This window comes from Falco biarmicus, chromosome 10 (genome assembly GCF_023638135.1).
Source record: "Falco biarmicus isolate bFalBia1 chromosome 10, bFalBia1.pri, whole genome shotgun sequence".
Classification (NCBI taxonomy): Eukaryota; Metazoa; Chordata; class Aves; order Falconiformes; family Falconidae; genus Falco; species Falco biarmicus.
The window spans coordinates 28,099,097-28,122,485 of record NC_079297.1 but is presented as its reverse complement, the minus strand read 5'-3'; the positions used below and the strand labels follow the sequence as shown (position 1 = coordinate 28,122,485).

The window sequence follows — 23,389 nt, the reverse complement described above, 5'->3', positions numbered from 1 at the left end:
CGACTTACATAAAAACCAAAATACATCCCAACAGCAAACCTGTTAAGACACTGTCTTTCAGTTGTTCTGATGGGGGGTGTATGTGAGAAGGAAGTAGGATTAGGGTGGTTGACTTTATTTCCTGGAAATGAATAGCATATATTTTTCAGTGCATAAAACGGATATTACTCAGTTTGTGACCTGCTTCCTAGTAAAAGGGTCTTGAAGTGGGGATTGGTTTAAATCTGTTGCCTGCATTCCTGACATACGGTATTGTGTGATGCTATCTTGTCGCAGAGGCATGCAATGTGCTGTGATGTATAAATAACCCTGTGTGTCAAAGGTAATTTGAGACAATGTGCCAAATATTTAATGAAGCACTGGGTCTTGTCCTGGTACCTGGTATATATTTGGGAATAGGTATCTGAGCTGAAAGTGCAGCAGAGAGGTGATGAGTAATGTAATACTCCCCAGCACATACTGCAGAGCTACTGTGTACGGTGCAGTAAGACACAACCAGTGCTACAGGTCAGCTGCATCTTATTTGTAACTTTGATGCTTAGATAAGTGGACAGGAAAATAGGTTAATATACACTAGGCCAACCTGCTTTGTGCATGTTGAGGGGGAAAACATTGCCTTTAGTATCCTCTGTGGGGTAATTTTAGTGAATACTTCACATACCAATTTTCAAGATAAACGTAGAATAGCGTACAGAGGGGAATGGCTTTATTCCTGTGGAAGCATCACTTCTCCCTTGGAGGTGGACTTGGGGGAATGCTGACCTCGGGCAGTTTTGTGCCTCAATACTTTTGCTTTTGTGCTTAAGGTATCCTGGGCCTGTGAGGGAGATGGCTTTGGGAGGTGCAAAGCAGCAGGTGCTGGCATGGGAAGGAGGATCTGTGCTGTGCACCAGGAGCTGGGCAGAGGCCTGGGTGTAGGTGGCAGAGGTAGATGCTGGCCCCTTGCTCAGAGAAGATGGTTTCTGTCTGGCTTGCCTTGTCATCTGGGAATGAAGCTCCACAATGGGGAGTTTTCCTCTGTGTATTTATGTGGGAAAGGAGATACACAACGCCTTTATCTTACACTTGCCTATGCAAAAATGCTGAGGGGGGGGTTATATTCTTTCTCTCCATTTTCTTTTTTACTGAGGAAGAAGCTGTGATTGTTTCCTGAATGCATGCAGGTAGAGGGCTCCAGCAATATTTCTACTGCTATTTCATGACAAATTCAGAAGCTTGATAACGTCTTAAGGCCTTCTTTATGCATGCATTTTAAATATATACCACTGAGCCTGTATATAGGTATTTCTTTAGCTGCTGACAGCGAATGGATTGGTGTTATTAGTAACTTGTGCATAGAAGCATCTTCAAGCTCAGTTACAGAGTCAAAATGTTTGTCCCCCATTTATTGTATGTTCATCATGCATTAATAGAGAACAAAAGGAATTACATGGCTATTTCAGAACAAGGTGAGGCATTCTTGCACGTTGTTCACAATACTTTCCTCTTACAAAGGTAAGTCCAAGGTTCAGCCTGACATTCAATAAAATGACTCAAATGACTAAACACTGACAGAGTTTCTTGACTCAGCTTTTTCTAACGGAGCATTTATATGCATCCTTCTGATGGTCAGGTAAAGCAGGTAGCTCTACAAAGCAATGTCAATATGAAACTCTGCTCTTTGAGGTAAAGCTTTGTGGGTTCTTTGAGAAGTAAAACATTCAACAAGACATAACTGACCCAGAACTTAATAGGATACAAGTTTGTAAGGCAATCTGGCTCATTTGAAATCTCGAGCCAATAGAACTGTAAACACTGGCTTCTGGAAAATAGCTGTATAATTATTTGTCTCTTAGTTCACTGATTTCTAAGATAACTAAAGGAATGGCATATATAGTATAGCAAGTCTGCATTTGCATACAAGATCTAATTTAGAAGTAAATAATGATGTAGATACATCACAAGTGTTTTACTCTAATAGTTCTAGAGCACAAAGAGACTGTGAACCACTACTTTTCAGTTTTATTTGCTCTACTGAAGTAACATACAGAGAAGCAAAGAATGGCAAGGTTTTCCTTGTCTATCTGCCTAACTGGCTGTTGTGCAGCCAATATGCCAACACATGTGCAAAATTTATTGAAAATGTGTGAGAGAGAATTACTGGTACTTCTAAAAAGTAAAATGCAAGCTTACTTCATTACTTTGTTTGACTTCCCCACTAGGTATCAACAGACTTTGTAGGGTTGTGATCAGCACTTCTGATGAGTTCATGGAAGCCTTCATTACATTTAATTTTAATGACTGTTTCTCTAATAAGAAAAATACACCTTTGTCATGCTGAGAAGCAGCTTATGTTTTGAATCCAAGTTTTTTACTTTCCCTATGAGTTTTGTCTGTTGTCTAATATTTTGCTGGGATATTATGCCAGATACAGGGCTGAACTTAATATGTTTTTTAATTTTGGAGGAGAAGGTGAAGCCAAACAGTGTTTTCTTCCTTTGACTTATGATTTCATTAGGATTTTAAGGATTATTCTGCTTTCTTGGGTGAAGATAACCAGAAGAGAGAGCTTTTCTCTTTTCTGCCAGGTCTGGGGAATTTAAAATTAAAATTAATTGGTTGTTCTGGACCTAGTCATTAGAAACTAATATAGACAACATAAGTATTACCTCCACAATTAGAATTAAGCAAAAAAGGCAACATTTACATTAATTATTTATTTACCTTGCAGTCCTGTATTCACATGAATAGTCTGTCAAGTGTATTTGCAGTCACCTTTTTATTTTTTGAAAAAGGATCCAAATTTCTAGTATTCCTTATCCAATCCATTTAATCTTGAATAGAATATTAACAGTCATTGTCCTGTGTGAACACTTGTTTCATGTCTTGTGGTGTGTTGCTTTTTTCTTGTTAAGACTTCTTAAACTTTATTTGCAATGTTCTGTCTTTACCCGTATTTACAGATCAGTGGGAGGGGGGAGATAGAAGAAATTACCTTTATTTTCAAATGAGTGGTTGAGTATTGACATACCCGAATACATGCTTAGTCATGTGCTGTGATGCTGATGAGTTTCGCTTGGCACACCCCAGCAGATGCAGTCCCTCCCCTGTTTTCAGCAGAGCCATCTTCTCAGTGGTGCAATTGTAGATGACTGGATTTGGTTTACAGCAGTGACACAGTGTAATGATAACCTTGCCAATGCTAAGGAGAGGTGGAAACAGCTGAACTTTTTGCTTGTATAGCACGTTCAAAAAATCTCACTCAAGGTACTGTGACCTGAATGTTTTGGTCAGCGTCACAAAACTGTTGTGAACTTCTGTAAGACAGTGTCAAGTGGCAGTGAGACTTGAGCCAAAGGTTCTTTCTTCTTTCTTCCACCAAAATTGTGTATTAGTTGCTCATTCAGGTTGTGTTTTTACTTTACCTTTTTTTCCCTCTCCTCTAAGCCTATATTCTAGCTTATGTTTCTGTTGCTTTTGATTACAATTCTAGCAGTAAAATTTTCAACTTTAAGTTGTGAGATGCCCTGGTGTGCAGCCTCATAGGGATCAGAAAAATAGGATGTGGGCAGTAATGCAGAGAAATCCATTTGAGAACTTTGGTAATTGTGTTGGTAACTGTTGCTAATGACCTGGGTCTTCTGTCTTGGAAATATAAACATGTTGGATTTATTGTACTTCTTAACACGTGAAGTATCTGTGCCTGTAAAGTTACAGCAGGCTGTCAGAGCCTGGACAGACTGCTCAGGGAAGGTAGTGCCTGCAAGTGCAGTGCACTTCGGCTTGCTTGGGCATTTTGTAGATCCAGGGAAGAGGAGTCACGTTAGCAGTGGCTGCGCTGAATGTCCTTGGTTGAAATCCTTGCCCCTGCCTGTCAGGCATACGCCTTAAGCAGATTTACTAATCTGACCTTTTGACCTGCTGATGATTAATAGACCTCTGCCGGAGCGCTATGAGACCTGGTTACTCTGGAGTGGCCCTGCCAGTAAAGGTCTGCCACGAGGTAAAAGGAGTAATAACGTAAGTGCAGCTGCCCCAGCTGCAAGAAGATGGGCTGTAAGAGGCCTGTGCAAAGCTGTCAGCTTCTGTTTTTAGAAAGGAAGGGTGCTTTCTGATGCTTGCACTGAGTCAGTTAGGATATAGTCTGACCTGAAAATACCAAGGTGAACTGTTCATGCGTTACCATACGCTGCCTGCCAAGATGCCTTGGGGAAATATGCTCTGCAAAAAGTTGATTCATAATTAGTTGATACGCTAGATATTAGGAATCCAGTGAAGTGCTGCCTTCTGCTCTTTTTTTCTGGTAATCTCCCTTAGATCCAGTTTATATATTCAAAGCACCATTTCATGTACACATCTTATGGGCAGCAACAGAAGAGACTGTAGTGGCCACTCGTGTAACTCAGCATCTGTAACTTACACCTCTACACCTCTTACACCTCTTTTTAGTCTCCTTTTATGGCATCTTTTGTTGCAGTGAAAAAAATAAACTATTAATTGAAGAATCCTATCATGTCAATCATAGAAAGCTATGAATAAAATGTTCTGAATGTTGTTGACTTGCTGCACTAGGACATCTGGTAAGCAAACACTCTGCTAGTAAGGCTTCTGAATTTTTCTGTGTGCTGGTGTTGCTCCCCCAGAGGCAGCGTGCTGGTCATGTTCAGTGGCAGGATGGGTGGTCAGCAATGGGTGGAGGTGGAAGAATCCCAGCTATATGTTGTGGGGCGAGGAAGGCTTTGGATCGTGGAGCACAAATAAGCTGTCATATGAAATACAACAAAAGAGTTTTTCATGAAAGGCTCCACATCGTTAGTGGTGGCAGGAGCCCTGAGGTATGTGCTCACAAGCCAAATGAGTGTAATATATCCTTGGAGATGTGTGTGTGGTTTTAAATGTGGCATTTTAAGGTAGCAGGTTAATCTGGCTGGATAGAAGCCCATTTTCCCTAGATGCAGACAGTGGTATGTCTGATGGACCTCCTTTGAAAGGAATTCCCTGAAGTTGATAGCATCAGTGAAAAAGTCATGCTCAGTCTGGTTTTGATAGAAACACAAGATCTGACAGCCCTCACCCTGCCTAACTGCACCAGGCACCAAATAGACATTGATGTTCAAAGCCTTTGCTGTGATAATCTGTGCTACACACAGGGGAGATTCTGGACTATTTGAACTTAATCTATTTCATGGTGATCTGTGCTTGGCAGGAATGAGGGTGGGGGTAAAAACTCTCGTGTTGTACCTTGAAGAACTGGGCTGATTCTGTGACTGTTGCAGTCACCCCCGGCTCCCTTTCTGATTTCTAAGTCAGGATTTCTGATTTAGAAATGCATTATGGAAATGTTTTGACTCGCATATGAATTTTTTTTATGGTACTGTGCCTTTTCTGTCATTTTTTTTTCTTTGGCTGCTGGTTTGAGTTTGTTTTAAGTATTATCTGGCTGTCCTGTGACTTGCATGAAAAAGGAAGCGCTGCTGCTTGAAAATTTTGCTTCCAGAGCTGATATAAATATGCTATAAACTTGTGCTATACTTCTTCCTCACTAGATTATTTCATCTGAGGTTTAGTTTGTATGTTGACTCGCCTTTTTTTTTTTTTCTTCCCACGGGGTTGAGCTCATACTACACAAATTTTATCTGTTTGGACCTGGTGTGCTAACTGTCCAAAATTTCTGGTGTAAGCCTTTTTCTCCTTCATTTTTTTTCTTCTCTCCATACAATAACTGCACAATACCTGAAACTCAATTGTGATCACATGCCTGTGGGTGCAGCATGTACTGAAGAACCTGTTTTTAACTTCAGTTCAAAATTGAAAGGGGAAATACTGCAATTTAAATGCATCGTAATTCAGCTTTTACTTCAGAAAATATCACTGTTTTTCTTTGCTTTGTGTAGTGTATCACTTGTTTATTTGCTTTGGTAATTGGAGTAGCAGTTCCAAGCAACTGTTTGGGTGGAGAAAAAAAAAATCATGTGTCTTTAAGAAAAAAGAAGTCTGAGCTGGAAATAAAAGCTGAGGAGGAAAAACTGTACAATGGTACCTTTGAAATACTTTTTTTTTCTTTTCTCTGCCCCCACCCCAGTGCTTTACAAGGCTGAGAAGTACTACGTGATCTTTAGTGGTGTTCTGCCACTTTGGGTTTTCTTTGCAGCAGAGGAGTGAATGGAGCATGAGGGTCCTTCAACTGCTCATCCTGAACCAGCATCTGTCATTGTGCTGTGATGGAGGCAGTGCCAGGATGCGGTTTGGTCCAAACACAGATGTCCAGGTCCCAGCACAAATCCTTCTGCCTCTGTCTGTTTGTCCATCACCAGCCACCACGGTGCTGACACCTAGGCCAAAAGTCAGGCTCAGCTTGGCAATGGCAGAGCGAAGTGCCACATGCAGATTGCTAAGGTCTGTAATGAAATAGCTGAGAAAGCACAGAACCAGCCTTTACTTGAGTTGCACTGTTATCATGGGTTTATGACCACTCAGGGCCCCATGTCATGAGCTCCAAGGACATCCCGCTTTTGAGAGATGCTGCAACAAAGCCTATGCTGTTTTGTGCATATAGCTTTTGGGGCACTGGCTGCATTGATATTTAGTCACAGTGGTAATACAGCCACTGTATTAGGGCATTAGCTAACTCTCTATTCCAAGTAAACTAAAGCTTGATAACTGAGGTGTAGATAAAGATCTGGTTGCACATTTCAGTGAAATAAAACCAGTACTGTTTAGCTGTATGCAAAACAGAGGGAGAAACTTGTGCTGATATAGAACTGGGAGAAGTCCAAGATAATACAAGGTCTTGGGCACAGTAAAGCAGCTTTTTTTTTTTTTAAATCATATTTGTAAAGTGGAAAACTTAACAATATTTCCTTTGTGAATAGCTTGCATCCACAAATCTTTCTCTTCATCCTTTTTCTGATAGTCAATTCTCTGTTTTCCTTCTTCATCTCTGTAAGCTGTGGATATTAAAATTGTTCGAACTACATATGAAGGAACTGTAATAAAGGAACACATCTTCATGTTTTCACTTAGTTTGCTTTATGTAAGTACATTGGATGAATGGAATTTGAGTTTTCTTCCGATCAGAAGTTGAGTAAAAACTTTCAGTATCCTGACAGTTCCCTTTCACCAGTTCCTGCTCTTCCCAGTGCTGGCACGGTGAGGGATGAGCACAGTGCTGGGGTGTTGGGCTGTGTGAGCTCAGCCTCAGGGACCACGCAGGGGCCATGGGCAGCATGTGGCAGCTGGGGTGAGGGCACAGCCAACCCACGGCTTCCCTAGCGTGGCCCTGGGGGTCTGGCAGCACTAAGGCACTGGCCGGCGGGCATCCAAATGGGTGGTGGAGGCTGGGCTATGCTAAAGCAAAACCAAATTGACCCAAGATGTTTCTGTAAACCACTTACTTTCCTAAATTGTTGTTTTCTTTAACAAAGCCAGCTCTAAACAGGACTTCGTGTACCAGGCGCTCTAAAACCCAGAACTAGTTCATCCTTTCTCTATCTGAAAATTACAGACTGTTTGAGAGTTGAGGCGCTGAAGCAGCTTCCCTTCCTGCAGTTGCAGAAAGACAGAGCTGAAAGAAATGTGGTGCCTTTTAATCTATTCTGGTACTGCAAACTTTATGTTCAAGTAAGCAACATGTAGTCACCACATGGCATCATTTCAGGATTCCCAAACAGCCGTAGCTGTTACATGTAAACTCATGTTAGTATATGGGAATGAAATGGTAGCAGTGTCTTAAAATGTTCTTGGTATGTCTAACATAGCAGTGATGTTTTTGCACTAACACATGCTCAACTCCCTAAAAGCACTGCTATTGTGGACTTTCAGATATGTATGTGTTAATGTTGGCCATGGCCATAGCAATTTTCGTTAAGAAATTTTGAATCTTCTATGTAGTAAAGCAAATATTAGGACTAGATGACAGTGAGAAAAGTAAGTTCTTAGAAAAATGCACATGGTTCTTTGCCTTGGCACTTTAGAATTGCCTGCATTCCTGCAGTGTCTGCTGCTTACAGTGAAATACAGGTATGTGGAAAAATAAATTTTCCAGATGAAAGAATGACTAATGAAAAGCCTGATGGTAACATCTTCTACATATTTAAGCATAGGTCATTTTGCCTCATGGAAGCAAATGGCCAGTGTTGCATAAAGACTTTAATGTGAGAAGGCGCATCCACCTCTGAACTTCAATGTTGTTGACAGGTCTGACGTAGAGGGTTTAAAACTCAGGCTTTTAGAACCAGCCTGTGTGATGAGCAATTACTATTAAGAAGTGCTTTTTTTGGTGTTTCACATTTTCTAGTAAACTTTTCTGTGCTGGAAAAGATGAATCACAATTGAATTTTGACTATACCTCAGCTTGCCTTGTGAAAACAGTGATGTGTTTGTCATCTCTCCTATTATTGGTTAATGGTGTTCCAACTGTTGGTTTGTTTGTTTTGGGTTTTTTTTTTAATGGATTTCCCAAAACTAATGTTTCAAGATTTATTTTGTTGTTTGAGAGGATTTTTCTGCAGCAGAAATGGATGATGTTTTTGTAACTCTCCGGGAATCTTTTTTTGGGTTGTTTTTCTTCATTTTTTGGGAAGTCAAGGCTGAGAGAGGGTAGAAATTGTGCTGCACGTTTTCTTCCAAAAATACTGTCAGCAGCAATTTTTTCTAGTTTCTTCTGGTAACTATGGGTCCAGTTTACAAGGACAAAAAAAAAAAAAAAGGAAAACAGATATAAAGCAATCCCTGTAGCTTTCTTTTTGTCTTCCCATGTAAATGTTCCCTGGAGCAGAGTTAGATGTTTAACCTAAATTTTCTGGTTTTCCACCACCCTCTGGCTGACTTGTCTGGTTGCGGCTTCACAGTTCTCCACTGTCACTTAATGGCTGGTTTTTGACAGTGAATTGACATTACTCTGACAAAGGAGCCCATCATTCATGACTCAAAACTGTTGTTTTTTTTTTTTTTTTAAATATTCCTTTTCTCTTCCTTTAACTTATTTGTGGTTCCCATGGATTTCAGTGTGACTAATAACATTAATACCCCAGTAAGCCTCAGGAAGTATCGTGTGCTAGCTTGCATTAAAAAAATCATAACAGTGGAATGTGTTGATTCCTAAAAGCATGTGTATATGCATATGAAATATTGCCCAGAATGTTTTATTTCTTTGATACTGGCAACGCGGTACCGTCTGTGTTTTCAGTGGATTAATCCTGGTTACTGATCTGGAAGTCTGATGTCTACAGATGAGGGCCATCATGAGCTCTGCCAAGTGAATTACTGTGACCTGAAGCCCTTGGGGTCTTGCAGCCCTCGTGCTGGCTGTTTATTCCACCCGTTCAGTTCTTGGGTAATTGCCACAGCCCAAATAATGAGAGGGAAACATACTGGAGAGAAGACATGTAACCAGAAATCCACTCTTGGAAAGATAATCTGAAACCTACATGCCAAAAGTTCTACAGAGTATTCTGTGAAAGCTAACACTGGTGCTGTTCTTTTTCTTCCCCACAGACACATCCTGGGCAGTTTACTTCAGTACAGCCATAATTTCATATTTTTGCTTAAAAAATTTCAAACAAATATTAATTTCCTTTCTCACAGAAATCCTGACGGGAAAAAGACGGTCTATTTTGGTATTCTCTGTTCTCTGGTCCCTCACTGCAAGGCACTTTCTGGTGTCTCCAGCTGATGTCTTTGGGTAGTTTTCAGTTTGAGTAGCAGCAGTGCTGGCCATGGTTCTCTGCTCCATAGCCCCTCTGGGTCAAGAGTGGCCGCAGCAGGGGAACAGGCTCTATCTGGGCATAGGGTGGCTCCCAGCTGGAAAGAGCAGAAGGCACCGGTACCGGTGGCCCTGGTTACCCCGTGGTCCCTGCGGGGGGCCTCCAGCTGCCTGGAAATGTGGTGGCACTGCCAGAGGCCTTGGCAGGCTCACGTTGCTGTGTCAGTTCACAGCCTGTCTTGCCGCTCCATCCTTCTGGATTATCCCTATTCGCAAAGTGTCATGAATCAACATTATTCCTATGATTGCTGACTAGGAGAGTCTGCTTTTTCCTGGTTCATGCATTTGTTCTTTTTTCATGGTGTATTTACCTCCATAATTATGTCCCCATGCATACAAAGGGAAAGCTGTACTAGAGGAACTGCTGCTGCCAAATGTGGCTCAATTTTGTTGGTATAGCTGCATCTATACCAGGGATTTTGCTGACATGGCTCTGTCAGCTAGTGGGTATGCATTTTTTTCATGTTCCTCACAGCCACAGTTATGCCAGCTAAGTTTTCCCTGTGACCTGGGGTGTGGAGCAGAGAGGAGGATGCAGGACAGTGAGAAGGGAGTGGGATGTCAAAGCTCCTGCTGGCAGCCAGGCAGGAGTGGTGCTGGAGCTTCCTCTCCATCATCTTCTCATGTCGTCCACCCCTGCTTGATGCACCCTCCCTGCTGCCTCTTTGCTGGATGTGATTTTGGTAATTGTAAATAGGATATTACTTGCTCTCTGAATTAGTCTGGCCCAATGTCCTAACATCCTATTAAAGTAGAAAATCTAATGCTGATCAAAAAACAACCAACTCGCTGCCTGTTCTGTGATTAACTTTTATATCTCTGCTGTTCCAGTTTGTGAGCTTGAAATTGCAAGTGTCACTATAGGAAAAGCAAGGCAGGATTTTCAAAGAGCTTAAAGTTGGCCCTTTTGTTTTCACTGACAGTATTTTCATAACATCTTTCTAACTCAAATAACAGGTGCCTTTTCTTAAAAAGTACTTACTTGCTGGTTGATGTTATCATTATGGTATACTTTTTTTTCCTTTGCTCTTGTGATCCTAACCTAGGAAAACATCAGCATAAACTTTCTACTGTTGTTTATATTGTGCTTCTAATCTACTTTAACAGAGCTGAAAAATGTTCTTTCTTGTAACCAGTCTAAACAAGAGTCAGGTTTTAATATCTTGTTTATACGTAACATTAACCCCTAATGACTGTGGCCTACTCGTCTACAGGTAGCTTCGAAGCTGCAGACTATAAGGAAACTTGGGACTTTCTAATATCTAATAGAGCTTTTAACACCCTTATTAGAAATAATAAGTTTTAAATACCCACTGTAACCTGCACAGAATAATAATTGGGCTAGAGAGATTTTTCCTTAAAAACACTGGCCTTAAAAGTTTAGAGTTACAATTTCCAGTGGTAAAGGTACACCACCATTACTTTAAAAAAGGAAAATGTCTTTATTTTACAACTGCTCAGAAATGAATCAGTATTGCTCTGATGGTAGTTTAAGTATATGCTGCATACAGACGCCTGGAAAACTATGTATTGTCATTCATTTGAAATACTTGTGCCTGTGCTTTGCAAAATGAGCATCCAGGGGTGTCAGTGATGCTCACAGGGCAGGGCTTCCTGTGCAGGCGGCAGGATGGTGTGAACCCTGTCATTGCCAGTTTTCTGTTCTGTGTTATCTGAAATCTGGGTTGCAAGAGCAGCCATAAGGCAAAGCTAGCACAGCATGCCTTGGGCCTGCTGGCAGCTGTGGCAGGGGCAGATGTTTGAGCCCCCATCTCTGGGGTTTATGCATGTGGATCCTTGGGCAGCATCCCATCCCTGCTTTACCCACACCAGCGCTGTACGTGTGCATGAATGGAGACATAGGCAAACTGCTGGCTTATGCGGTTGATCTCATTTTACTTGTCAGTGTCTTAGTGTATTTCCGCAGTAAAACTGAAAAGCGCAGACCAATAACATCAAGAAACAAACTGGAATATTTTTAAAGCTTTTGACTTTAAAATGTGTGGAATGTGAAATAGTCTGTGTGGTAGATACAATGAGCTATCCGTAGGATTTTATTTTTTCCTTCTTGTGAATATATCTAAAATATTCACTGTAAACTGTTAGTGTACTCATGTACATGCTTCCAGCTATATTTTATTGTAGGGTGATTCCAGATGTGGCAGGTTAAATTGGCAGAGCAGCACTTGTTGGAAGGCTTATGTTTGAAATGTCTCATATAACTTTGGCAAAACAAGCTGATAGCATGTACGGTAACCTTGTAAGTTCATAGGCACAGAGTGTCTCAGTAGGAACTGTTTTGAATTCCATACTTGGCCTGAAAAGTTATTTTGCAGGAGTTCTGTGGAAGTCAGCTTTTTATAAAAATACAGAAGAGTAATCTGGCTGTTTATAAAGGGACTGTTTGCAAGGCTTTGTTCAGAAGCGATTTCTGTTCATTGATGTTGCTGTTAGGATTGTGCATCTTAAGAAATATAGGTTTTATTGGTGACAAATAGAAAACAAGTATTTTAGGCAAATGTGCTCTTGTGTTTTTTAACTACTTTTAAAAGCAAAGGAAGGGAGAGCTTCAGTTGTTACCAGAATCACATTTAAATTTTTTTTTCTTTTCTTTTATGTCACTTCTAGGAAAACATGCAAAAAACCCACACCACGAAACCCCTATGTTTCCTCCAGATAGAAATATTTATATTTACAATGGTCACTATGAAAACAGTGCCTAATGTGAGTAGAAACTAAGTTGAAAAACCTAGAAGGTCCTGTAACGCAGCCAATCTCACTTGCAAATTTCACTTATTTTAATGGTATTAAGATTTTAGACAGTTATGTCAGGGAAGAGACAGCAGAAATACTTTTACTACTGGTGAAGAGGAAGGGCCAAAGTAAATGATTATTACACATGCTGCAGAATCCAGTCTTTTATTTCTGTTGATATTTCTAACCTTAAGCAAACAATAGATGTATTGTATCCTGTGTGCCAGACTGAAGTCTCAATAAAAGAATTTATTCTCTGTAAACATGGCAGAATTAGAGCTGTACTGAAAATGGAATCAGGATTAGTAGTATTGAAATGCAAGGAATTTAATTCTTTTCCGATCTCCCTGAGGAGCATGTTCTCAAATATTAGAATCGAAGCATTACGAGGCTAAGGATGGGCTTAGGTCCTGCAAGTTTGAATTAAAATTAGGTTTGTTCTCTCTCCAGTGGGGCAACTAAACCAAAAAACATCTTTAGCTTTTGAGTATACTACCTCAAAACACCACTGACAAGCAATTTACATGGTACTGCTGTCAAAAATTTAAGTTATTTTCATTTAATGACTCCTATATATCAACTTTATTGCTTGCTCTATTATGCTGAAAGACTTCATGTGCAAATGTGAACCAGCTCCATACATTCATTTAGCTAGAGATAATTAACGGAATTACCCTGACAGTGGAGACACTTTTTTCAGTATTCTCAAAATGATCTGCAGTAACACAGCTTGTTTCACGGACAGGCAATATCAGCTGAAACAGAAGACATTTGCATTCACATGTATACATCTGTACCTGCACTGCTGCTTTAATTTCTGCTTTCTCCCTGTCCCTTTTCCACTGCTTTCCTTTAAGTTGTAATAAGATTTTCACTTTCTCCTTGGGTAGCTACCAGGCACGAACACCACTTCTCAGATTTTCTTATCTGACATACTTATTTGCCCCTGACGGGAGGCAGAAAGGAGGCTGGGCTAACTTACTACAGCAGAAGAGATCATCCAAATGCAACCCTTCTTCTTCCCAGTCTCTGCACTTTGCATCTGGGACCCCTTCAGAGACTCCTATAATACCATGGGAAGCTGTGTGGAAGGCCAAATTCTTGTAATACATCGTGTGTGGGACCTAAAATGAGAGCTCTTGTGAGCTGTGAATCTAACCCATGGATGCTTCAGTTTTGACTTAAAAGAACTGTTTCTCCAGACTATTTCCTCCTCTCTAATTCTCTTCCTTTCTGTAGCCCAAAATTTTATTGGGCTCTGTGGCACTTCAGTAAAGTTTCAAATAAATTTCATTATATTTTTGGATTGTGCTTCCAGAGGAAGTTCAATGGTCACTTTGAAAAACATAGTTTGCAGTTTCAGCATCAATACTTGACTTGATGAGACTTTTGAATGTGTATTTCATCCCTAGAGTGTTCTAGATGGTGAAGGAAGAAAAAGGGTAAATGGTAGCACTCTAAGAGCTCAAGTATTTCCCCAAACACCGGGGTTTTTTTGTTTGTGGGGTGTTTTTTTTCTGCTACAGGTAAGCAGTTCGTGTTGCCTCTTAAGTCTTTGACATAGTTACAGAACAGGAAACTTGGATTATAGTTACGAATTACTCTATTCAACTTTTTGTCCAGTTTATTGCATTTTCTAGTGAGCTGTGTACAATAATGCAGTGAAATATTGGTGCCTCCTCAGAAAAAACCACATGCTTTTCCATGAGCCGCATATACTTAGAGCACCTCCTTCCTCTCTGTCATCTGTCAACACAATGTTCATGCCAAAAAAAAGAGAAAAAAAAAAAACCCTGGTGTTTCCAGCAAGCCAGAAACCCCAGTAACCAAAGTCTCCTGTCTCATCCTGCCTTTTTGACCACAAAATGTGGCTTTCTTGGAGAACATGACCTCTGGCACAGCAAGGAGAAATGCTTCATAAGTGAGCAAATGTCTCTTCTGAGATGCCATTCCACAGCTTTTTGGTGTGAACAAGGTAGCAGTGTTTTGGAAGTCCATGAGTAGATTTTGTGCCCGGAAAGAATAGTCTCAATCCTGGCTTTGTGGTGTTGGAGGAGGGAAGTTCTAAGGCTGGGGAAGTTGTCCTTCCCAGCTGCTTTCTTCGCCAAAGAAGCAAGACAGGCAGAGGAAGCCTAGGCCTGCTGTGTGTGTGTGCATGTGTGTGCAACACCTGCTTCCACTGGTTTAGCATCATGCTAAAAATGTCTTTCTGCCCTTCCCTTTGCCTGCAGTGGCTTCTGCTGACCATCTCTTCTGTATTCTCACCGTTATCAGCCCTGGCACGTGCTGCTATTCCTCTTTGGTTGGTTCAGATATGGCTCTACTCTTTCAGCTTTTCTCTTCCCACCCCTCCACCCTGCCTCCCTTCCTTCCTGGATGGAAACAGCTGAGGCTATAAAAATCTCCTATCTGTGAGCAGAAAAGATATTAAATTAAAGAGCTTGCAATTAGACCTAGTTATCAATTATGCTGGAGTTAACTTAAGGATATTTGTGTTACATGAAAATGATAACAGTCTTGTGGTGAGCTAATGAAAACAATGGAGAGGAAGTTTTGGTTTATAGCTATTAAGTCGGTCAAAGTCTTTGGTAGCACTGAAGCAGTAGCAATCTGAGTTCATAGCGATTAAGAAAACCCGATTTGGCTGCCACTCCCTTAGCTGAAATGTCCAAAGTGCAACGTTTCACTGACACTTCCCCACTCCCTGAGCAGCTATTCATAATTATTTTGAGATAGAAAAGCCAAAGTATTTTTCTTTTATTATAAAAAATAGCTCAGGTGGGTATGGAAGTCAGGTAAAGTAAGTGTTTATCCTTGATTTTAATTTCTTTTTCCAATGGGTCTCAAATCCTGGGGTGCCTGTATCTCAAGCTGTTTAAGCCATATTATAGCATCTCACAGTGTGCTGGTGCTATCTTTGGTCACCCTGTGTTGCCTTCCCCTTGCAATAGCACTCATATGTGAAGCTTAAGCCCAGACATACGTCAGCCCCTCAGTGTGGCAGCCTCCTGCCTTTCCCCTTCCCCCAGGAACTTCTGGATCTATTGGCCAGTTTTAGACTGACCCAAAGCCTGCTGTGTGGTTCTGCGTTCCCAGAGCTGGGACTGGTGAGGGTAATGCTGGGCCCCCCTTGCACCCATACCAGGGTAACCAGAGGTGGCCAGGCTTCCTTCTCCTGGCATATAAGTGTTGGTTTGCTCATTAATCCCTGAGGACTTGAACCTGGAAAGGTGCTGGATCTCCTGAACTCCTTTTGAGTCAATGGGAGTTCATGGCACTCAGTTTCTTGACAAATTAGACCTTCTGGAAGTCGGGGCATATAAAATGTTTGTGCTTTTACCTCACAAAGCCACAAAGCTCTTCAGAAAAGGGCACAGAGCATACTATAAATGAAGTATTCAGAGGGGAAAACAAAAATTTCCTGACTTATTCTTGGCACCAAATATTTAATCATGACATTTGGTCTAAGAAAATGTACAAACTCTCAACATTGCCAATTTATTTTACCCACAAACCAACAACAGACTGATGATATGCACACAAAGGTTATTTATTTTGAGTGCAGCCAGGGAATGTAAGTATTCCAAATGCTTCCTTGTATCTCCCCATGGGATCTCTTTAATAAGTTGCGTAATATTTTTCTGTATTAGAGGATTGTAAGATAGACACGGTAAGTCTCTTCACTTAAATACACTGGTTGTTTTCTCTTTTCTTCTTTGAAGGAAATGGAAGCAGAGAATGAATAGTTTGTGAACAGTTTTAAATTAAAAAGCCTAACTTCAAAGGCCTTTCTAACAATTTATTCTAAAACTATCAGCCAACAGATGATGTTCCAAGCAAAATAACTAATTATGTGGGAGGTTAGGCAAGCATTGATTTAGTTTTTGGTTTCTTGGACTGGTAGATAATTCTTTAATAACAAGAGAAAGAATACATGACTTAAATATCTGGACTTTTGTCCACATAGACCCTCTTCTGAGGACAAGTTCATACATAACCTGTTAGAATTTTCTTGGAAGATGTGAAAGCCACTTGGATCTTTTCTGTGGACCTTGGCTGACTCTGAGACGCTCCCCATTAGAGATTGAGAGCAAGGTTAAGGAAGGATAAGGGAGTGCCACAAGAAAAGTATTTTAGTTCTTTCAAACTTAAGTTAATGTAGAATAGCGTTGCTTTTACAGAATGTAAGGGTAGTTATCTGGGATATCAGGCACAGTTTGACAACGATCATGTTACTAGGAAAAGCCAATGGGGCTTAGTGGGCCAAACATAATTTCTTTATATCATTAGCACATGACAAGTAAGACTCCGAACACATAACTTTAGCGTTTAACATGTGGAGACATGGAGATAAGATTCCTTTCTATGCACTAAAGCACCAAACCCTTTCTCATTTTGGCAAGAGAGTTAGAAAAAGGGGAGCTCTGTGGTTACTTGTTTTCTGTTGATTTTTTTTTTTTTCAGTTCTGGTGTAATGTGTGATAATGTTTCTGCTTAGCCTGTTTTGTGCATTTGCTTGTGGCAAGTGACTGTGCCAGTTCTAAATTGCTCTGGCTAAGCTGCACTCTTGGCCCTAGCTTGTGCAGTGGGGGAAAATTCCCTCAAATAGTGTTGACTTTTGGCTGCAGGTTTCTAAGAATTCTTAAGACCAAAACGTTACCAGAGGTGTACTTGCTGTGACAATAAACTCTGCTTGTGAAGAGCATCTGGACATCTGGTTTTCCTTCATCTATTATCTCGTACTTACCACTGAATAAAAATTAAAGAAATCCTCAGGCTGTCAGTGAAGATGGTTGTTTTAGAAGCAGTAGCTTTCAGTTTATAGGGGTTTTATAACAGTTTTTGTGAAGTACATATCATGACAGCACAAGTCTTGTTTGTTTGTAACACTTGGATGCCACTATGAAGTTTTTGTACCTGGTTGTCCAGTTGCCATATGCTGTGTTTTTATATTCATATTGGATATGCAGTTTGTGGGTTTGATTTCATTAGGCAGAACCTGCTTTAACATGACCTGTCTTTGTCTTTTCTAGGAGTAACATGCTTGGAAGTACTTGGTAGGGTGGATCACCTGTACCCCAGCACGAGAGCTCCAGTTTAATACCTGTCAAACACTTCTCGGAACATGGGGGAAAACGATGATGAGAAATACAGTCAAGCTGGCCAGATATTTGAAAACTTTGTACAAGCGTCAACATGCAAAGGTACCATTCAGGCCTTTAATATTCTCACTCGCCAACTTGAATTAGATCCTTTGGACAATAGAAACTTCTACACCAAACTGAAGTCAAGAGTGACCACATGGAAGGCCAAAGCTTTGTGGAACAAGCTTGATAAAAGAGCGAGTCATAAAGAATATAAACGCGGAAAATCCTGTATGAACACTAAGGTAAGTGGAGTTCACTTTTGGATTTCATAGCTTAGAATCTTTTAAACTTGTTTTTCTACAGAAGCAAGGTTTCTACCATCATATGCAATATGTCCATTCATGTAACCTTCCCTTTAATATACATTTTGGAAACTATGGCTGATATCAAGTGATTCTGACAAATTTTCAGGTATTTTTGTTCTGCAAGCTTTGTGGAAACACACAGCATGTAAGAGTGATCCTAAAAGCACCCTGCTTTACAATCTGCCTCCATCATGGCAGAAACGTTTTTTGCCCTCTTTAGATGTCAGTGTCAATCACACATAAGATGTAAACTCATGAGGCACTAGGCTTCATTTATTCCAGGCTCACAATAACTACTTGCTTTATTAAACAGGTTTTTGCAAGGTGCAAATTGTAGCATCTACAGCAGGCTCCTCAGTTTGCTGCTTGGTACATCCTGTAAGAGAGCGGGGCTGGCCAAACGTGTTTCAACAGCAGTTCCTAAACTGTTCTGTGGGAAGTGCTGCTTGGGGAGGTCTGGAGATCTGTCTTTGTCACCTAGCATTGGCTCTAGTTGCTTAACAACAGCAAAAGAAAATCCTGCACTACTTATGGATTTAAATAGTTTCCTGTAACTGCTTTTCTGCAAGCAGAATGCGGGTAATTGCTATGTGGTAGTTACTGAAGGAGATGGTCTGCTTGATTGTGGAAAGGACAGGAAATTATCTTCTCTTCAGCAGAGCATGCAATACCATATTTTGGTAGAGCAAACCACTGAACACTGATATAAATCTTGTTGACAACATTGTACAAAATATTCTACTTCATGCCACTTGTTTCATCTAGCTATCACAGAGTGTTTTTAATAGCTTTGTCTCAGAGCAATTCACTTATTTACTGCCAAGTGACAGTGAAAAGTTGCCCCAAGAAGGGTAAGTTTTAAGAAGCTGCTTGACCATTTAGAGGTAGAACAGAGCAGGGAGGGCACGCTGCAGGGTAACTAGACACCAAGCCGTGGAGGACATCTTAATCAAAAAACTGTCACTGAGGTGTTATTTTGTGGACTCAGTAGACAGGCAGTGTTGAAAGTCTCTTCTTGTTTGCATCATTGCATTGAAACTTCTCAAAAGCATTAGGGAGAAGGACACCATGTTACTTTCGGTACATATAGAGGCCTCTAGTTTTATTTATTCTTTTTTAATAAGCGCCCAATGATTATTAACATTTTCTAAGGTAATAAATGTCCTTACTGTACTACAGTTTTATTTAGAAAATGAAGAGTGCCATTACAGCTATTTGCACTGTTTTCCTGACAGCCTGTTTTTCATTTTCCTTTTTTCCTTTTTGACCTGTGCTTCCTTCCTCCCTTTTGTTCTTTTGAAAAGTCCTTGAATGTATGTCATTGAGTGTCTTTGTGATGAAAACAGACAGGAAAGGGAAGGAATGAGAAAGTGTCTGATGATTAACAAATTATAGGAGATACTCCACATGTGTCTCACCTACATATACAGACCCGGGTCTAAATGTCCATGGTTAGTTTGAGGAAGTATTCACAGCACTTTTTTAAGTGGTTTTAAGACCCATGTGAAATACAAAAATGAAGTAGTCCTCTCTCAATTGTGACATTACAAAGCCAGAGCCTGGTTCTGCAAAGTTCTTAAGAAAAGTGATTAATTTTTATATATGGTGAGAAGACACATGGAAAGCGGTTGGTACATAAAATACAGCCTGTGTAATGCTTTACAAAGTTGCCGAGCAGGAGGCTAATGAACACCTTCCACAACGTTGAAAGTATGGTATTACTACTCTTTGAGAATAAAGATTTATTTTTAGTGGCATGGTCTAAGTTGTTTGCAGAAATTAATGGACACGTCTATGATGCACGTGTGATCAAATCACACATGTGATCAAATCACACATGAATATAGAATGTCTGTATGTGAATGGTGTGTGTGTAGATATTCTGTGAAATACTTGTAGATGTTCATTATGAACCTGGACCATGCCCAGACATGCACTTCACTGTGTCATCACTGATTTAAGGAGCGGAATCTTCAGATTGCTGGAAAGGAAAGCAGCAACCACAGTCAGCGGGCTCTGTGGGGATATCTACCAAACATTCCTCACACGTGAATCACAGTGTGCTGTGAAAGCCTATCTCTGCAACATGAATGAGGGGAGGCATGTTGCAAGAAGTCTATGGACTCCCTGATCATTGTGGTGGTGTACTCTGACAGCCCCACTTAGAGATAAGGAATTCCCAGAAATGCTGGCAGTCCAACCAAAATGCCAGTGCAGAGAGATTAGGCTACAATATACCTACCACGATTTTCCTTTGGGTCCAACTGGGGATTTTAAGTTTCTTGCATGTCATGCCAACTACCATTTTTAGTAGTGAAGCAGGCAAACAGAAGTTAGCAGGCTGAATCCTGACAGTGGTCCCCAGTGCTCACCTCTGTGGAGTCCCCTGGGGACCAGTCAATCAGCCCAGAGTAAAAATCTTACTTGTTACAGCAGGATCACAAAATGAGCTAAGTGGATTTTTGCAGTTTAAGTTCTGTAAGCAGAGCCAGGATTGCTAGTAGGCATAACTTAAAAAAATATGACTTCAAGGCTTTATATGAAGTCGTGGCCATGTGCTCTGTAGCTGAGTCTGCATCTCACAGTTCTTTGGCTTTGCAATCTGTCTGGCTTCTTGTGATCATCCCAATCTGCGTAGGAGATAAAATGCAATTGGGATCTGAAGTACTCGTGGTCTCTCTCTCTTTTTTTTTTTCTTTTTTTTTTAAACTGACAGTCTGCTGCCTCACCCAAAAAATGTTCATTTTTTTGCACACTGTTTAAGAGCTGAATGGTGTACTTGTTGATTTTTGTGCTTGTAAACTCTTCGGCCACACTTAAGTTACTCATTACAATATACACAAGTTTTATACATACAGAACATTCCACTCCAACTAAATAACAATGATCCTGTGTCTTAACTGCTCTTGAAGAACATTGCCAAATATGGCTTTTAAAGTTTCTACAATGATACAATTTTAAGCTGGATGAATAAAACCAGTTGAACAATTTTCAAGAAGTTCAAACTACTATTTCAGAGTTGCCTTACTGTGGACATTATTTTCCCTTTAACTCTTTGTAGAAGGAAAAAAAACCCACCCCAAAATAAAATCAAAGTGCTGTAGAAAGACATGCACAAAATTGGGGCAGAAACCAACTTTTTCTGAAACTGTAGGAGTCTACCTGTATGTATGTTAAATCTGTATGAAACATATACTTTCTTCCATCATGGACTTATAAAATGGGAAAGAATACTGTTCAGAACTGCTGTTTCTGCAGCTGGCATTTGCACAGTTCACCAGTATTAGAGAGAAACAGAAGTCTGTCCGAAGTAGGCAAAACTCTAGAAATCATACTCTGATTTTATTTTATTTTTTCCAAATATGTCTAGAAAAAGAGCACAGATTTGTGATCCTGGCAAAGTTTCTCTCTTATTTTCATCTTTTACTAATCAATGCAGAGTAGCATGTTCAGCATCTGTAATGATTGTTTCTTCAGGGAATGAAGCACAGCTGGACAACTGAAGATAAAAGGTTTAACACATGTTGTTCACCATGTTAGCAGTTTGAATGTCTCTCTGATTTTTTGAACATGTAGTATTTAATACAATGATGAACAAGAATTCATCCATTTCATTGCAGAGTGTATTCAATAGCCTTTTTAAGGCATATGTGAGTGTCTCTATAAACATTTATTTGAACCTCTCTGTGTGGAGCAATCCTTTACTTGCACTTGGTTTACTGGCAGTTTACCTGTGTAAATGATACAGATATGTGCATGTATGTATAAGTGAGGCTCCCACTGATGTTTGAGAGATTTATGTGTACATATCAGAGGGTAGGACCTGTCCTATGCTGCACACCTGAAATTCTGGCTCTCCCATGACTATAGATTTATGCTTGAGGAGAATAAAGATCACTGCACATGAAAACATCCCAGATTTACTCTTGAGGGAGGTGTTGATTCTCTAGAGCATGCAGATGTGGTGTTGTCTTCCCCCTCAAATGTGTATGCTGTTGTTTTTTTCAAAATGCGTGCTTACACTTCAGAACTAAGGAAACTTTGTTTGAAGTGCTAATGTGTAATTATCAGCTGCCTTGGTAGCTGCCATTTCTCTCTGGAGTTTCAGGTGATGGTGTTGCGCATTGGAAGGGTGGCAGTGGCAAATTCCTGGTCACAGCTTTGGTCTTCTGAGCATTGTCTCTATTGTAGAGCCCACCTTGGGCACAGTTCCTGGGAGGGGGGCTTGTACAGTCTGAGCTGTGGTTTCCAGGCTGAACTAAAGAAAGTTAGCGTAAAGCAAGTAAATAAACTTGAGCGAAGAAATTTTGAGTGCTGTGTGTATAAAAACCTACGTGTGTGCATTTGTAGGTATATGCGCATACAGATCCATATAACTTCATTTGTTTTTCAGGAATTTATCTTGAACTCTGTCCCTGTTGGCCTCTCTAGTTTTCCTTGTTCCTGGACTTGGCCTTTCAAAGCTTGTTTTAGAATAGATTAGGTTCCCTTCCAAAAACTCCTGTTGGGAAACTTACTGCAAGAGAATGACTCCGAAGTTATTAATGACCATGTTTCCAGGACTTGTGTAAAAGCACAGTGGCTCTTTTTGGTAGCGTCGTGTGCTGTCAGTCATGCCTGGGCTCGGTGGCATTGGTATCTCTGCTGTAGGGAGGGCTCCACAGGCTCCTCTGGTGGGGTGATGCTTTAGCTGAGGCAGCATTACAGGGAGCACATGGCTTATGGGGGGGTGGCGGTGGAATTGGGGGGGAGGGCCAGGGTGTGAGTCAGCTGAGGTGAGGAGGAGGCCTGTGTCAGCAATGGGGGTAGAGGCTGGAGGTTTTGCGACTGACTCAGCACTGGCTCTGAGCCTCGTCTCCCTGTACTAACCACACTGGCGTACCTGCGAATGATAAAATGGGATGGTGTTTATCTGCCAAACCCTTCCCGCTCCTTTTCATGTTGTTTTCATTCCCCAAAGACTGTCAAATGCATGCTTTGGGAGTTAAAACCTACTTCACCTGGTCTTCTTCCCACAGAGTTGAGAAAGGGAGAGGTCTTCCTGGGCCATGCTAGGTGCTGCCACGTTATGTAGCCCTAGGGTAATCAGCAGGATGAGGAGTGGATACCAGCTCACTCTCCTTGTTATTAGGTAGAAGTTGGCTTCCTACCAGTCCTCAGTTGTTTACAAACATCCTAACCTGCAGTCTTGCTCCTCATGATGAGTGAGAAAGGTTGGGTCCTAGGTGTCTTCCTCTCCTCTCCACTTTCCTCTGTAGTGCTAAACAAATACTTGTCTCTTAATTAAGCAAATCATCCAGCATGTATAAACCTGCTGATACTGGGGCTGAATTTCCTCCTGAAGCACTGGTGTTTGTTGATGCTTCAGAGGCAACTTGGATTTGCAGCCAGGTTTCTCCTGTGCTGTATATACTGGTAGAGAAGCCAGTGAGTTTGTGTGT

General features: G+C 40.8%; 1 protein-coding gene across 5 annotated transcripts in view; it reads left to right on the top strand.

Moving 5' to 3' along the window:
- The window catches only part of MICAL2 (microtubule associated monooxygenase, calponin and LIM domain containing 2), a 132,866-nt gene that overhangs the window by 6,415 nt on the left and 103,062 nt on the right, over positions 1-23,389 (top strand). For all 5 annotated transcript variants that reach the window (XM_056353868.1, XM_056353864.1, XM_056353866.1 and 2 more), the window contains exon 2: positions 17,530-17,885. In XM_056353868.1, coding sequence (XP_056209843.1) covers positions 17,622-17,885 — 264 coding nt within the window. In that variant the 5' untranslated portion in view covers positions 17,530-17,621. The remainder of the gene's footprint in view (positions 1-17,529; positions 17,886-23,389) is intronic.